This window comes from Tachypleus tridentatus, chromosome 1, assembly GCF_004210375.1.
Source record: "Tachypleus tridentatus isolate NWPU-2018 chromosome 1, ASM421037v1, whole genome shotgun sequence".
NCBI lineage: Eukaryota > Metazoa > Arthropoda > Merostomata > Xiphosura > Limulidae > Tachypleus > Tachypleus tridentatus.
In genome coordinates this window covers 177,333,897-177,351,734 of record NC_134825.1, presented here as the reverse complement: position 1 = coordinate 177,351,734, position 17,838 = coordinate 177,333,897, and the positions used below count along the sequence as shown (strand labels likewise).

The window sequence follows — 17,838 nt, the reverse complement described above, 5'->3', positions numbered from 1 at the left end:
TTTGCAACTAGGTCTACGACAAATCTCCAAGATTACTGATGACGGGTGGAATTCCTGTCCTCGGTGACTAGTAGCGACTTATAGATTGGGCTTATTTTTACTATTTTAAACAGCTTGTCTGCTGAATAAGTAACTAGCAGCATTGTTATATTGTGTAGTGTCCCAGTCTTGTATGAATTAAATATAAATTTGTTGTGGTTGATAAAAAGTGATAGAAATACCGTCCATCCCTAATGAAACTGGTACTGATTTACCAAATATTAACTTAATTCAGAAATTTCCAAAATTTCAGTGTCTGTAGTTGTGCATATTTTACTGCTTACATCTCCTAGTTTAATGGTAGATGTGTGTTGTAATTTTAATAAAGACCTCAAAGAGTTATTGTGGTCTAGTAGGTAATAATATGTAATAATAAGTACAATAATAAACAAATGATGAGAAAATATTGATGATAAACATAAAACATTGAGTTCTTGAACATTAAAATTAGCTTCATTAAAAATGGGGCATAAAATTAAAGAAATATTTGTTGGTGTGGCTCTGCATTGTTATCAGGAATCTGATGAATGTTTAGTGCTGGTTGTTTGTAATATGTTTTAGTGTATTCAGTATTAAGTTAAAAGAACACATAATTTCATCCACTGTTCAGTAGGTGTTGTTCTGCCTAACAATTTAACTTCACGTGTTTAATTTGTATATTTACTCAGTTAATATCTTGTAAAGGGATAATTTCATGTTTATCCTTCTTCATGATATATCATCCATTCCATGAAGGATAATGTCAGTTTTATCCTTCATCATGTATCATCCATTCCATGAAGGATAATGTCAGTTTTATCCTTCATCATGTATCATCCATTCCACAAAGGATAATGTCAGTTTTATCCTTCATGTATCATACATTCCACGAAGGATAATGTCAGTTTTATCCTTCATGTATCATACATTCCACAAAGGATAATGTCAGTTTTATCCTTCATGTATCATACATTCCACAAAGGATAACGTCAGTTTTATCCTTCATGTATCATCCATTCCATGAAGGATAACGTCAGTTTTATCCTTCATGTATCATCCATTCCATGAAGGATAACGTCAGTTTTATCCTTCATCATATATCATCCATTCCATGAAAGATAATGTCAGTTTTATCCTTCATTATGTATCATCCATTCCATGAAGGATAATGTCAGTTTTATCCTTCGTCATGTTGCATTACCCTTTCTCTGAAGGAACCAGAGATTAGCTCATTCATTTTACAGAAAAACTATGTCTTAAAAGTCTACTTCATATAATTAACATTCTAAAATAATATTGTAAAAATTATTTATTGATGTCTTCCAGTAGTTAAATCAGTTATTGCTCTCTCCTGTACATGTGTGTATGTCACATGACTAATTTGTTTGTAGAATGATGACTGGATAGAAACACAACTTGAAGTATATCGGTGAGTTTGCATAGAATTATTCAGTTTTAACATATAACAAGACAGATTTAACAGATTTGTAATAAATAAACACCTTCAATGCTCTTTATATTTCTTCATATGTATGTGTGTGTGCTTCAAAGGTTGTATTTAACTTGCTCTATAATTGAATTTAATCATATGGTTTGAAAATAAGTGTATAATTTCACACAAAACACATTAGTCTGAAATCAGCATCATGGTGTTTCTAAATCATGCTATTGTCTAAAAGTGTTATTTTCTTCAATAGAATCATTATGGATATCCCATGGCAGGTGGATATGAGCCACAACTGACAGGGTCTGCCCTCATGCCACAGTATTCAACAGGAAATACAAGTCTCACATCACCAAGTGTTAACAATGTATCAGTTTACAGCACAACTGCTAGAGTAAGTACATGTCAGTGTGTAACTACAAGTTTTACATGACTAGGTGTTAACAATGTATCAGTTTACACCAGAACTACTAGAGTAAGTACATGTCAGTGTGTAACTACAAGTTTTACATGACTAGGTGTTAACAATGTATCTGTTTATGGCACAACTACTAGAGTAAGTACATGTCAGTGTGTAACTACAAGTTTTACATGACTAGGTGTTAACAATGTATCAGTTTACAGCACAACTACTAGAGTAAGTACATGTCAGTGTGTAACTACAAGTTCTGCATGACTAGGTGTTAACAATGTATCAGTTTACAGCACAACTACTAGAGTAAGTACATGTCAGTGTGTAACTACAAGTTCTGCATGACTAGGTGTTAACAATGTATCAGTTTACAGCACAACTACTAGAGTAAGTACATGTCAGTGTGTAACTACAAGTTTTACATGACTAGGTGTTAACAATGTATCAGTTTACAGCACAACTACTAGAGTAAGTACATGTCAGTGTGTAACTACAAGTTTTACATGACTAGGTGTTAACAATGTATCAGTTTACAGCACAACTACTAGAGTAAGTACATGTCAGTGTGTAACTACAAGTTCTGCATGACTAGGTGTTAACAATGTATCTGTTTATGGCACAACTACTAGAGTAAGTACGTGTCAGTGTGTAACTACAAGTTTTACATGACTAGGTGTTAACAATGTATCAGTTTACAGCACAACTACTAGAGTAAGTACATGTCAGTGTGTAACTACAAGTTCTGCATGACTAGGTGTTAACAATGTATCAGTTTACAGCACAACTACTAGAGTAAGTACATGTCAGTGTGTAACTACAAGTTCTGCATGACTAGGTGTTAACAATGTATCTGTTTATGGCACAACTACTAGAGTAAGTACGTGTCAGTGTGTAACTACAAGTTCTGCATGACTAGGTGTTAACAATGTATCAGTTTACAGCACAACTACTAGAGTAAGTACATGTCAGTGTGTAACTACAAGTTCTGCATGACTAGGTGTTAACAATGTATCAGTTTACAGCACAACTACTAGAGTAAGTACATATTATTACCATTAGTTTTCATGTGTTTAAAAACTGAAACATTATAGAAAGGTATTGTATTGGTGGACAAAAAGGTTTTACATCATAAATAGAGATACTTGAAATTATCTCAAGAAAAAAAATGTTCCTTGTGGTACCATACATCAAACCTAGTTATTTAACTGGTCACCTGTGTTGGTGTACTTTTATGGACAACAAGTTACACACTTTAATAATAGTCTTAACATCTTTAAAACACACATGGTGATGTTAAGTGTGTTCTGTTTACTGTTAATCTATAAGAATTTACGTGTGTAATGGTGTCAGTTCTTTTGTAACAGGCTTGGTATAACAAACGTGAGTTCATCTACACATTTGCACACATTAAGTATTTACACTATAACTTTTGACATGTGAATCTTGAGAAAATTTGGTAGAATTTTAGTAAAGATTTCAAGGATTTTATACACAAAAAAATCAATTTTTTAACTAAATATTTTTACTAAAGATTTTTTGTGAAAATAGAGTGTTGTGTTACTAGTTTGAGTGTAAAGTGATTTGATTTTATGATTTAAAAAAAATTATTCTTTATCCAGAAAACCTCAGTTTTTATTTATGTAATATCTAGAACCTTCTAAATGTATTTCAAATGTTTGTTTTCAGTTAGACAATATATTTATTGTTATTTTATATAATCTAAATATGTGGTTCTGTCACTTCACCGACATTGTAACAATCATATAAATAAATAAATATAAATTATGTTTTTTTCAGGCTAGAATGACTACATATTATAATATAAAACTACAAATGTTTAGTCTGTTGTTTAAGTATCATAACATTATATATTTACCTTCTAATCATGCCTAGCTAACATTAAATAACTTGCATTTAGTCTTTAGTCTTCCCTTTGTTTTAGTGGACTAATATTTTGTAATATACAGTCATAATGATAATATAATATAAACAGTGGTGTTCAGTGTTTTGTTCAATATAAATTTACAGTGATAATGTAATATACACTTGTGCAATGTTCAATGTTTTGACAAATACCTTCAGAAATGATATTGTAAGTGAAATAATGTAATATTACCTTTAAATATTTACTCATGTGGACAGTTAGTGCAGAATGACATATAAACTGTTGTTATTTATCTCCTGGAAGGTTTTGAGCCGATGTTCTGTTGTTCTTAACTTGAACAACACGTGAGGAATTTTATAAGATCTTAACACTCCTACGAAAAGTGGGGCCTAATAGGCCCCAGAGCAACTTGAAAGGTTATTAATATTAGGTTAATAATTTTGTACTTAAATGAAATTGCCATTTAAATCCATTAATGAATGGATTAACGAGATTCCCACTGTCCCTATCTACTATCTAGCGAAACCACAGCCAGGGGAACGGGCTTGGAGAAATCAGGACTAGAAACGTCTTTTCGTAGGAGTGTTAAGAATGATTTTTACTTCTCAGAAAATAACAAAAGCTCATTATGTTAAAAGCAGTGCATGCTTTCTTTTAGAACTGTTTGATACCAAATTTATTTGATGTTCTGAATAAGTCCTCTAAATAAATCAAGATACTTTCAAATGACTGTGGAATGTTTGACACTGATTGCCCCTTAGTAGTTTCCCTGAGACTCCTTTGGAAATGAATTTAGATAAGATAGGTCATGTGTTCCAGGTCTGAGTTACAAGCCAGCATGTATACCAGTTCTGAGTTAGAAGACAGAGCATGTGTTCCTGTTATTAATATATTATTAGATATTTAAAGCATCCTATTGGTTTGTTTATGGGGGCACAGAAGGTTTGTTTGTTTGTTTGTTTGTTTATATCAAATTAAGCACAAAGATACATCACAGGTATCAAAACCAATTTCTAGCATTTTAAGTCTGTGTAAAGGCAGACAGAGGAAAGTAAACAGTTAAGCATGATCATACATACAATTGACCCTCGATTAATGATGGATTATTGAATTGTTTATTGGTTGGGATATTGTATCAAGGTAGTTTGATGATAAATACTATCAGTCCTTGATTAATGATGGATTATTGAATTGTTTATTGGTTGGGATATCGTATCAAGGTAGTTTGATGATAAATACTATCAGTCCTTGATTAATGATGGATTATTGAATTGTTTATTGGTTGGGATATCGTATCAAGGTAGTTTGATGATAAATACCATCAGTCCTTGATTAATGATGGATTATTGAATTGTTTATTGGTTGGGATATTGTATCAAGGTAGTTTGATGATAAATACTATCAGTCCTTGATTAATGATAGGTTATTGAATTGTTTATTGGTTGGGATATCGTATCAAGGTAGTTTGATGATAAATACCATCAGTCCTTGATTAATGATGGATTATTGAATTGTTTATTGGTTGGGATATTGTATCAAGGTAGTTTGATGATAAATACTATCAGTCCTTGATTAATGATAGGTTATTGAATTGTTTATTGGTTGCAATATTGTGTCAAGGTAGTTTGATGATAAATACTATCAGTCCTTGATAAATAATAGGTTATTGATTTATTTGTAGGTTGGGGTGTCACATCAAGGTAGTTTGATGATAAATACAGGGTGTTTGGAAAGTCACTGTGCAGTTTTGAAAGCAGCGATAAAAGTATTCATTCAGTCTATTTCAAGCCAGCAACTGATAGCGGTGTTTAGAAACAAAATAAGAAGGATCCAGGCTTGTATTGATGCCAACAAGGGTCACTTTCAACATTGTTTATAATTGTCATTCATATTTACCTCCTGTATTCTATATTGAAACATGTCTGTTAATAAATATATAAGTGCACAGTGACTTTTCGAACACCCTGTACAATCAGTCCTTGATTAACGATAGGTTATTGATTTATTTGTAAGTTGGAGTGTCACATCAAGGTCGTTTTATGATAAATACAATCAGTTCTTGATTAATGATAGGTTATTGATTTCTTTATAGGGTGATGTTTCCCATCAGGATAGTTTGATGATGGACATTAGCAGTTCTTCTGTAATGAATGGAGGAGATGATATTGGTCATCATTCGTCAAATGCCACATTCCAACACTTACAGTCTCGTTTAAGATCAAATGACCACGTCGGTCGAGGAGCTTACGAAAGCCACCCTGTAGATCTGTCTAATCAACGTCCAGATACTCACTTGTCACACATGGATCTAGGAGGTTATGCTGAGGCTCATTACAGGGGTATGTCTCAAGATCGAGTCCATTATGAAAATGGACATGGTGCTCCTGAAAATGGTGAGTTTTGTTTTATTAATAAGTTATTATACTAAGTTGGAAATGATGAGTTTTCTTTTACTAAAACTTAGTTCTAGTTACTCTCTAGTTGATTTAAATATGTGTATTTTTGTTTTAGTAACATAACTACTAGATATTTACAGTTTTAAATTGTGATTTTAGAAACTTGTCAGATACTGAGAAACCTCTAGTTACTCTCCAGTTGATTTAAATATGTGTATTTTAGTTTTAGTAACATAACTACTAGATATTTACAGTTTTAAATTGTGATTTTAGAAACTTGTCAGATACTAAGAAACCTCTAGTTACTCTCTAGTTGATTTAAATATGTGTATTTTAGTTTTATTAACATAACTACCAGATATTTACAGTTTTTATCTAGAACGTATTTGAAATCATTTTAACAGTTAAGACAAGTTTACAGATCAGGTAACATTGTTATTGTTATTGAAACTGTTTATAATATGAGTGTATTATGTAGCATGTCTTACTTCCTGTAAAGGTAGGGAATTACTGTTTATAATGTTAGTGGATCACTGTTTATAATGTTAGTGTATCACTGTTTATAATGTTAGTTTATTACTGTTTATAATGTTGGTATATTACTGTTTATAATGTTAGTGTATCACTGTTTATAATGTTAGTGTATCACTGTTTATAATGTTAGTGTATCACTGTTTATAATGTTAGTGTATTACTGTTTATAATGTTAGTGTATCACTGTTTATAATGTTAGTGTATCACTGTTTATAATGTTAGTGTATCACTGTTTATAATGTTAGTGTATCACTGTTTATAATGTTAGTGTATCACTGTTTATAATGTTAGTGTATTACTGTTTATAATGTTAGTGTATCACTGTTTATAATGTTAGTGCATCACTGTTTATAATGTTAGTGTATCACTGTTTATAATGTTAGTGTATCACTGTTTATAATGTTAGTGTATTACTGTTTATAATGTTAGTGTATCACTGTGTATGAAAGAGAATTAATGATTAACATGTAGCATGTTTTTCATGTTAGATTAATTACACAAATGTTAACATGTAGCATGTTTTTTCATGTCAGATGAATTACACAATTTAACATGCAGGATCTTGTTTAGACGATTTTCAAGATCTTCATGTGAACATGACAAGCATCAAAAATCCAATAAATAACTTAGTAGGTAGCTTAAACTGTGAAAGCTTATACTGTTTCCTTGGAGCTCTGCAGGAGTTATTGAACCAATGGTGGCCCTGGAACATGGATAGTTGTATTGGAGATATGATGTGGGAAAATCCAGGAGTAGCACAGGTGGAAAGTGATAATTAATTGTGGAGTCTAGAGAGATAGTGTCAGCCTAAAGAGCAGCTCTCAGAAATATACAGAGTCTATTTCCAATGCAGGTTACGTGGTGGTTTAGCAGAGGGGTCGATAAAGACAGAAACCAGTCACTTCTCATAGCTTCTGGGCTTCCAAATCGAAAAGCAGGCAGGTAGCAGCTGCCAAGTCTCGGGGCCCCCCAGTTGCTGGAGTCTCTGTCTTAGTGAACATCATGGCACACCATCCAGACTTTGTGTTTGAGGACTGTGGGGTCCCTTACATGGATTCAAACTATCACATGTCGTATGGCTATAGTGGTAAGACAACATCTGGTACTTTGTCCCTGGATTTCCCAGCATTAAAATTTCAAGTGTCGTGTGTGAAATGGAGCAGGAAGTGCTGTACTTTTTGCTTCCTCTGTTAGTGAGTGAAACTTTACCTGCAGCATTGTAAAGTTTTTATTGAAATGTGATATTTAATAATATTTTTAAAATAACTGTTGATGGTAGATAGTAGATTTCTGTAACAAGCATCAAACAACATTGTTACAGTTATTTTATCTGTAATATTTTACTATATTACCCTTTTTAACATAAGTAATAATGGTAGAGAGTAGACATCTATCAAGCACATAACAGTGCAGACACAGTTAATTTGTCTGTGATTGTTTTTGTTTTACAGTTCTTAAGTGTTAATGGAATATAATAGACTTCTGTAACAAGCATCAAAGAACATTGACACAGTTAATTTGTTTGTACCAGTTTATTGTTTTACAGTTCTTAAAATAACTGTTGATGGTAGATAGTAGACTTCTGTAACAACCATCAAAGAACATTGACACAGTTAATTTGTCTGTGATTGTTTATTGTTTTACAATTCTTGAAATAAGTGTTAATGGAATATAGTAGATTTCTGTAACAAGCATCTAACATTGAAATGGGTATTTATTTGTAAAACATAAGACTGATAGTTTGTGTACAAAATAAAACTACTGAAGTTGTGACTTAGATGTTGCTGCTTTTATCTGCTTGCTTGTATAGGTGAATAACACTGTGATAATGGTGGCAATGTTTATTGTAGATAGGTTATACAGAAAAGCATGTAATGTGCAGCTGTTTCATCACACTTGTCTCAAGTGTCAGTGTAGTAAATTTACTGGTACTTAACATTTATGAATTAGTTAATAAATTTCAGTAATGACTTGTTAATTAACACTTATTTGAGTACAATATAAATGTATCCTTATTTCAGTTACAGCTACCAATAATTATCCTTATTTCAGTTACAGATACCAATAACTGTATCCTTAGTTCAGTTACAGATACCAATAACTGCATCCTTATTCCAGTTACAGATACTAATAACTGCATCCTTATTCCAGTTACAGATACTAATAACTGCATCCTTATTCCAGTTACAGATACTAATAACTGTGTCCTTATTTCCATTACAGATACTAATAACTGTGTCCTTAGTACAGTTACAGATACTAATAACTGTATTCTTATTTCAGTTACAGATACTAATAACTGCATCCTTATTCCAGTTACAGATACTAATAACTGTGTCCTTATTTCCATTACAGATACTAATAACTGTGTCCTTAGTACAGTTACAGATACTAATAACTGTATTTTTATTTCAGTTACAGATACTAATAACTGTATTCTTATTTCAGTTACAGATACTAATAACTGTATTCTTATTTCAGTTACAGATACTAATAACTGCATCCTTATTCCAGTTACAGATACTAATAACTGTGTCCTTATTTCCATTACAGATACTAATAACTGTGTCCTTATTTCCATTACAGATACTAATAACTGTATTCTTATTTCAGTTACAGATACTAATAACTGTATTCTTATTTCAGTTACAGATACTAATAACTGCATCCTTATTCCAGTTACAGATACTAATAACTGTGTCCTTATTTCCATTACAGATACTAATAACTGTGTTCTTATTTCAGTTACAGATACTAATAACTGTATCCTTAGTTCAGTTACAGATGCTAATAACTGTATCCTTATTTCAGTTGCAGATGCTATAATATGTATCTCCAGTTTAGCTGCTGGTTACAAGTGCCATGTACACTTATCAACCAAGGTATTCTGTAGTTCATGTTGATGGAGGTAAAAAGTGGTTGTAGAATAAGTTTTACAAACTTTGTATACGAGACAAAGTTGATATCAAACAGTGAATCCACTATATTCAAGTTGTAGAAACTGTATTGTTTCTTATAGTCTGTTGTTCTGTATTAAACAGTGAATCCACTATATTCAAGTTGTAGAAACTGTATTGTTTCTTATAGTCTGTTGTTCTGTATTAAACAGTGAATCCACTATATTCAAGTTGTAGAAACTGTATTGTTTCTTATAGTCTGTTGTTCTGTATTAAACAGTGAATCCACTATATTCAAGTTGTAGAAACTGTATTGTTTCTTATAGTCTGTTGTTCTGTACTAAACAGTGAATCCACTATATTCAAGTTGTAGAAACTGTATTGTTTCTTATAGTCTGTTGTTCTGTATTAAACAGTGAATCCACTATATTCAAGTTGTAGAAACTGTATTGTTTCTTATAGTCTGTTGTTCTGTATTAAACAGTGAATCCACTATATTCAAGTTGTAGAAACTGTATTGTTTCTTATAGTTTGTTGTTGTGTATTAAACAGTGAATCCACTATATTCAAGTTGTAGAAACTGTATTGTTTCTTATAGTCTGTTGTTCTGTATTAAACAGTGAATCCACTATATTCAAGTTGTAGAAACTGTATTGTTTCTTATAGTCTGTTGTTCTGTATTAAACAGTGAATCCACTATATTCAAGTTGTAGAAACTGTATTGTTTCTTATAGTTTGTTGTTGTGTATTAAACAGTGAATCCATTATATTCAAGTTGTACAAACTGTATTGTTTCTTATAGTCTGTTGTTCTGTATTAAACAGTGAATCCACTATATTCAAGTTGTAGAAACTGTATTGTTTCTTATAGTCTGTTGTTCTGTATTAAACAGTGAATCCACTATATTCAAGTTGTAGAAACTGTATTGTTTCTTATAGTCTGTTGTTCTGTATTAAACAGTGAATCCACTATATTTAAGTTGTAGAAACTGTATTGTTTCTTATAGTCTGTTGTTGTGTATTAAACAGTGAATCCACTATATTCAAGTTGTACAAACTGTATTGTTTCTTATAGTTTGTTGTTGTGTATTAAACAGTGAATCCACTATATTCAAGTTGTACAAACTGTATTGTTTCCTATAGTCTGTTGTTCTGTATTAAACAGTGAATCCACTATATTCAAGTTGTAGAAACTGTATTCTTTCTTATAGTCTGTTGTTCTGTATTAAACAGTGAATCCACTATATTCAAGTTGTAGAAACTGTATTGTTTCCTATAGTCTGTTGTTCTGTATTAAACAGTGAATCTACTATATTCAAGTTGTAGAAACTATAATGTTTCTTATAGTCTGTTCTTGTGTATTAAACAGTGAATCCACTATATTCAAGTTGTACAAACTGTATTGTTTCTTATAGTTTGTTGTTGTGTATTAAACAGTGAATCCACTATATTCAAGTTGTAGAAACTGTATTGTTTCCTATAGTCTGTTGTTCTGTATTAAACAGTGAATCCACTATATTCAAGTTGTAGAAACTGTATTGTTTCCTATAGTCTGTTGTTCTGTATTAAACAGTGAATCCACTATATTCAAGTTGTAGAAACTGTATTGTTTCCTATAGTCTGTTGTTCTGTATTAAACAGTGAATCCACTATATTCAAGTTGTAGAAACTGTATTGTTTCTTATAGTCTGTTCTTGTGTATTAATGGTATTACTTTAAACGTTGCGTGATGAAGGCCATCTTATAGTCTGTTGTTGTGTATTAATGGTATTACTTTAAACATTGTGTGATGAAGGCCATCTTATAGTCTGTTGTTGTGTATTAATGGTATTACTTTAAACATTGTGTGATGAAGGCCATCTTATAGTCTGTTGTTGTGTATTAATGGTACTACTTTAAATGTTCTGTGATGAAGGCCATCTTATAGTCTGTTGTTGTGTATTAATGGTACTACTTTAAATGTTGTATGGTAAAGGTCATCTTATAGTCTGTTGTTGTGTATTAATGGTACTATTTTAAATGCTGTGTGATGAAGGCCATCTTATAATCTGTTGTTGTGTATTAATGGTACTACTTTAAATGTTGTATGATAAAGGTCATCTTACAGTCTGTTGTTGTGTATTAATGGTACTACTTTAAATGTTGTATGATAAAGGTCATCTTATAGTCTGTTGTTGTGTATTAATGGTACTACTTTAAATGTGGTATGATAAAGGTCATCTTATAGTCTGTTGTTGTGTATTAATGGTACTACTTTAAATGTGGTATGATAAAGGTCATCTTATAGTCTGTTCTTGTGTATTAATGGTACTACTTTAAACGTTGTGTGATGAAGGCCATTTTACAGTCTGTTCTTGTGTATTAATGGTACAACTTTAAATGTGGTATGATAAAGGTCATCTTATAGTCTGTTCTTGTGTATTAATGGTACTACTTTGAATATTGTGTGATGAAGGCCATCTTATAGTCTGTTGTTGTGTATTAATGGTACTACTTTAAATGTTGTATGATAAAGGCCATCTTATACTCTGTTGTTGTGTATTAATGGTACTACTTTAAATGTTGTGTGATTAAGGCCATCTTATAGTCTGTTGTTGTGTATTAATGGTACTACTTTAAATGTTGTATGATAAAGGCCATCTTATAGTCTGTTGTTGTGTATTAATGGTACTACTTTAAATGTTGTGTGATGAAGGCCATCTTATAGTCTGTTCTTCTGTATTAATGGTACTACTTTAAATGTTGTGTGATAAAGGTCATCTTATACTCTGTTGTTGTGTATTAATGGTACTACTTTAAATGTTGTGTGATGAAGGCCATCTTATAGTCTGTTCTTCTGTATTAATGGTACTACTTTAAATGTTGTATGATAAAGGTCATCTTACAGTCTGTTGTTGTGTATTAATGGTACTACTTTAAATGTTGTATGATAAAGGTCATCTTATAGTCTGTTGTTGTGTATTAATGGTACTACTTTAAATGTGGTATGATAAAGGTCATCTTATAGTCTGTTGTTGTGTATTAATGGTACTACTTTAAATGTGGTATGATAAAGGTCATCTTATAGTCTGTTCTTGTGTATTAATGGTACTACTTTAAACGTTGTGTGATGAAGGCCATTTTACAGTCTGTTTTTGTGTATAAATGGTACAACTTTAAATGTGGTATGATAAAGGTCATCTTATAGTCTGTTCTTGTGTATTAATGGTACTACTTTGAATATTGTGTGATGAAGGTCATCTTATAGTCTGTTGTTGTGTATTAATGGTACTACTTTAAATGTTGTATGATAAAGGTCATCCTATACTCTGTTTTTCTGTATTAATGGTACTACTTTAAATGTTGTGTGATTAAGGCCATCTTATAGTCTGTTGTTGTGTATTAATGGTACTACTTTAAATGTTGTATGATAAAGGCCATCTTATAGTATGTTGTTGTGTATTAATGGTACTACTTTAAATGTTGTGTGATGAAGGCCATCTTATAGTCTGTTGTTGTGTATTAATGGTACTACTTTAAATGTGGTATGATAAAGGTCATCTTATAGTCTGTTGTTGTGTATTAATGGTACTACTTTAAATGTTGTATGGTAAAGGTCATCTTATAGTCTGTTGTTGTGTATTATTGGTACTACTTTAAATGTGGTATGATAAAGGTCATCTTATAGTCTGTTGTTGTGTATTAATGGTACTACTTTAAATGTTGTGTGATAAATGCCACTTTATAGTCTGTTGTTGTGTATTAATGGTACTACTTTAAATGTTGTGTGATGGTCATCTTATAGTCTGTTGTTGTATATTAATGGTACTACTTTAAATGTTGTGTGATGAAGGTCATCTTATAGTCTGTTGTTGTGTATTAATGGTACTACTTTAAATGTTGTGTGATGGTCATCTTATAGTCTGTTGTTGTATATTAATGGTACTACTTTAAATGTTGTGTGATGAAGGTCATCTTATAGTCTGTTGTTGTGTATTAATGGTACTACTTTAAATGTTGTGTGATGAAGGCCATCTTATAGTCTGTTGTTGTGTATTAATGGTACTACTTTAAATGTTGTATGATAAAGGCCATCTTATAGTCTGTTGTTGTGTATTAATGGTACTACTTTAAATGTTGTGTGATGAAGGTCATCTTATAGTCTGTTGTTGTGTATTAATGGTACTACTTTAAATGTTGTGTGATGAAGGTCATCTTATAGTCTGTGCCTGTGTATTTGTAGTACTACTTTAAATGCTGTATGATAAAGGTCATCTTATAGTCTGTTCTTGTGTATTAGTAGTACTACTTCAAATGTTGTTTGATGAAGGTCATCTTACGGTCAGTTCTTGTGTTTTAATATACCATCTAGTTGTAGAAGTTTCTGTGTTTGTATTAAACCCATTTTTTTTGTAAGACCTCTATCAAAACTGCTTAACTGGTTAATTACCATGAAGAGAGAATCACTGAGTTTTGTTTTAAATGAGATTGGAATTGGTTTATGTACTTTTGAGTGTACAAGTTTTGTGCTTATAAGAAATATAAACATTTTAGTAAACATAGTAGTCTTAGTTTCTGTGTAGAAGCTGCTTATGGTATCTGCATTGTCTGATGAAGATGCTTAAATTTTGTTTCAGATGATGTTTGCTTTATCTCAGGCTTGGTGTAAACATTACATATTTTGTGAACCACCTGATAGTTCTTGTTATAAACTGTAAGAATTAGCTAGTTTTAAAATTCATTTGAAACAAGTGTAATACACTAATAATAGGGTTGTGATACCCATGGTCGGTAGAGTACAGATATCCTATTTTGTAGCTTTGTGCTTAAAAAACCAAACCAAAGGTTCTAAATAATTCTGTGGTTTAAGTTTTATGAAATTGTCTGATATAATTTGATTCATTGTTATATTTAATTTTTGTAAGTTTTGTTTTATTCTTTCTACATCTTCCAAAGCAGTTGTACATTTAACTGTATATAATTATGGCTCTTTTGTGTAAATGCTATGTTTCAAGTTATCATAAGTTGTTTGAGTGAAGTTTTTAAAAAGAAGGCAGTTGCTGTTTTATACTGTAATTATACTTCTGTACAAAATGTGCTATTATTGTGGAACCTTCTTTCATCTGACTATTAATACCCGTTGTTTTGTTGAGCACCGTAAGAAATATACGGCTAATGCACTCTGTTGGTGGGAATAGTTTCAAATGTGTATTTTTGGGTTCATTCTGATGTTCATAATTAAAAAATACTCTAAGTTTGATGTGAAACTGATTAGATATCCATATTTTCAGTAAACTTCAACAACTTTTGTTAAGGTGCTTATTAAATTCCTCAAACAGGAAATGTTTCTGAAGTTTTTCATGATGCATTCATTAGATTTCTGTGCAACACAAGAAAGCTTACTTTTGTTTTTACATTTGCTTAAAGTTGAGTTCTGCATTTCACTGTCCAAGAGGGATGAGCTAACATCACTACTTGTTTTATTAAATCTTACTTGAATGTGTTCTGCTTGAGAAAAGTAAACAAAAAAAATATCAGATGTGTTCAACCAATATCTACGAGACCAAACAGATGGTAAATAAGCTGCCATGTTCCAGCTAGGCTTAGCTGAGGGAATCTCTGCAGGTGTACCTGCAGTAAAGACTTCTCTAGAAAGCAGATTCAACCAAACTCATTGATCAGGAAACTAGATAGCATGCAGCTAGCTGTTACTTTTCTTTCACTTGATGGAAGACATTGTCTAAGGCACTGTATATGTGATTGTTGTATGATTTGTGTTCCAATCATTTGGCTTTGTTTTCATCTGTTGAGATGACTTCAATAAAGTAAGCTTTGTTTTTGGTGGGAATGTGTTACTTGGTTTGCTTTTTTTTTTTTTTTTTTGTCTTTTAACAGATTTATCCTCTTAGTAGATATGTAGAAAGGAATTCATGTATTAACCTGAACTTTTTAGATAATCATGAATAGTGAATTTTCAGTTTTTTAGGTTACAGTAATTCCACTTGCATGTATTACAGAAGATCAGTCATGCCACATGAATATGTTTTAAAATGGTTAACCAAATGTCATGTGCATTCTTAAATTCTCTATCTCAGTCTATTATAATAAACTTGTGCATCTTGGGTTGCTAAAAATTGCCAAGTGATATTGATGTTATGAAGTTTGGTTATGTAATAACATAAGCCATGGACTTTATTTGGTTATGTAATAACATGAGCCATGGACTTTGTTTGGTTATGTAATAACATGAGCCATGGACTTTGGTTATGTAATAACATGAGCCATGGACTTTGTTTGGTTATGTAATAACATGGGCCATGGACTTTGTTTGGTTATGTAATAACATGAGCCATGGACTTTGTTTGGTTATGTAATAACATGAACCATGGACTTTGTTTGGTTATGTAATAACATGAGCCATGGACTTTGTTTGGTTATTAATAACATGAGCCATGGACTTTGTTTGGTTATTAAATAACATGAGCCATGGACTTTGTGTGGTTATTAAATAACATGAGCCATGGACTTTGTTTGGTTATTAATAACATGAGCCATGGACTTTGTTTGGTTATGTAATAACATGAGCCATGGACTTTGTTTGGTTATGTAATAACATGAGCCATGGACTTTGTTTGGTTATGTAATAACATGAGCCATGGACTTTGGTTATGTAATAACATAAGCCATGGAATTTGAATTTTCTGAATTGGAACTCTGCTGTTACCAATTAACATCTTAATTATTGTTGGTAGGATACAGAAAAACTAAAATACAAGAACTACTTACATAAGTTTGAAATGTTTGGTATATGTGTGTGTATATAAACAAAGAATGTATTTTCTGGTTTACATATAAGCTATCAAGTGTGTTTATATGTATGTACTAAGTGTGTATTTCGCATGTTGCTGACTTCTACAGTAATCAGATATTTTGTATGAGGACTTGTGTTTAAGAATCAATACTGCATGTAAGTTGTTGGGATTATAATTTAATAGTTTCTGTAAACTAGCAGTAGCTTAGTTACCTGCTATGTAGTCATAATGTACAAAATGTGTGGAAACCGTTTCCATTTCTCTAAGTTGTAAAACAGAAAATTGTTACATGGTATCCAGTGTTATGTATCATAATCTGTGTTTAATTTTTAAGTTGAGTCTTTGATTCACAGACCAGTCTGTTGATGATTGTAGACAAGTTACTTGTTTTGTATCACTGTATTTAGTGTATCTAAGTGTAGTTTTACTTTGTTTACAAGTAACTTGTTTTGTATCTCTGTATGTAGTGTATCTAAGTGTAGTTTTACTTTGTTTACAAGTAACTTGTTTTGTATCTCTGTATGTAGTGTATCTAAGTGTAGTTTTACTTTGTTTACAAGTAACTTGTTTTGTATCTCTGTATGTAGTGTATCTAAGTGTAGTTTTACTTTGTTTTGTATCTCTGTATGTAGTGTATCTAAGTGTAGTTTTACTTTGTTTCAGAATCTTTACAGATGCTTTCAGATAAGTCTGCTATTAGTCAACAGCAGCAAACAAATCAGTCACATCAGCTAACACCCTTCAGTGGACCCACACTAAGTTCTAGAATACATCCATCCTCAAGTCCTCTCCCAACTCCTTCACCTCCTGTCGATGATGGTCATAGAGCTAGGTAACTTAATATTATTATGTTCATCAGGAAATTTATCATATCATTTATATGTTTTAACAACGTATTTTGATTGTATTTGAAACCATCCTGTTTGAAACTTTTAAAAAAATGCATTTCAAAAACGACATTCAACTTTTAACTAATAGCACTAAAACAGTTTGTAGCTTATGAAGTTTGAATTATATCTTTATTGTTTTGTAGTTATTAACATGGGTCTGTAAACATTTACATAGCATTACAGTTTATTTTGTCTCCCCAGATCAGATATCAACTTCTTAATTCGAATTTTATAAAAAATTCAGAACTTGCTTTCATATCTTAATATTTATCTGTTGTTTGTTCACTTCATATACCGGCACATAATTGGTTTGTGTGAACATTTTGCTTTAAAGACAAGAAACATAACAATGTTTAGAAACAACATTGGACCTATTGGTCCATTCTGGCTGTCTCTTCATCTAAACTAAACTAAGAGTATTAATAAATTTAAAAAATTTTAAAGCCACCTATTATTCATATATCTATCAAGCTTTATGTTAAACTCACTTAAAGTTACTGCCTCCACAATATTCAAAGGCCAACCACCCTGTTATAAAAATAAAACTGTTTTAGTTGAAGATGACTCCTAAC

General features: G+C 31.4%; 1 protein-coding gene across 9 annotated transcripts in view; it reads left to right on the top strand.

Annotated features, from left to right (window-relative positions):
- The window catches only part of LOC143231088 (recombining binding protein suppressor of hairless-like), a 98,312-nt gene that overhangs the window by 62,706 nt on the left and 17,768 nt on the right, over positions 1-17,838 (top strand). For 6 of the 9 annotated variants that reach the window (XM_076465682.1, XM_076465667.1, XM_076465643.1 and 3 more), the window contains exons 2-4: positions 1,716-1,856; positions 5,852-6,152; positions 17,040-17,208. In XM_076465682.1, the coding sequence (XP_076321797.1) occupies positions 1,734-1,856; positions 5,852-6,152; positions 17,040-17,208 (593 nt within the window). In that variant the 5' untranslated portion in view covers positions 1,716-1,733. Of the gene's footprint in view, positions 1-1,414; positions 1,448-1,715; positions 1,857-5,851; positions 6,153-7,524; positions 7,777-17,039; positions 17,209-17,838 lie in introns of those variants that run through there. The other 3 variants (XM_076465673.1, XM_076465693.1, XM_076465704.1) reach the window with 3 other exon arrangements.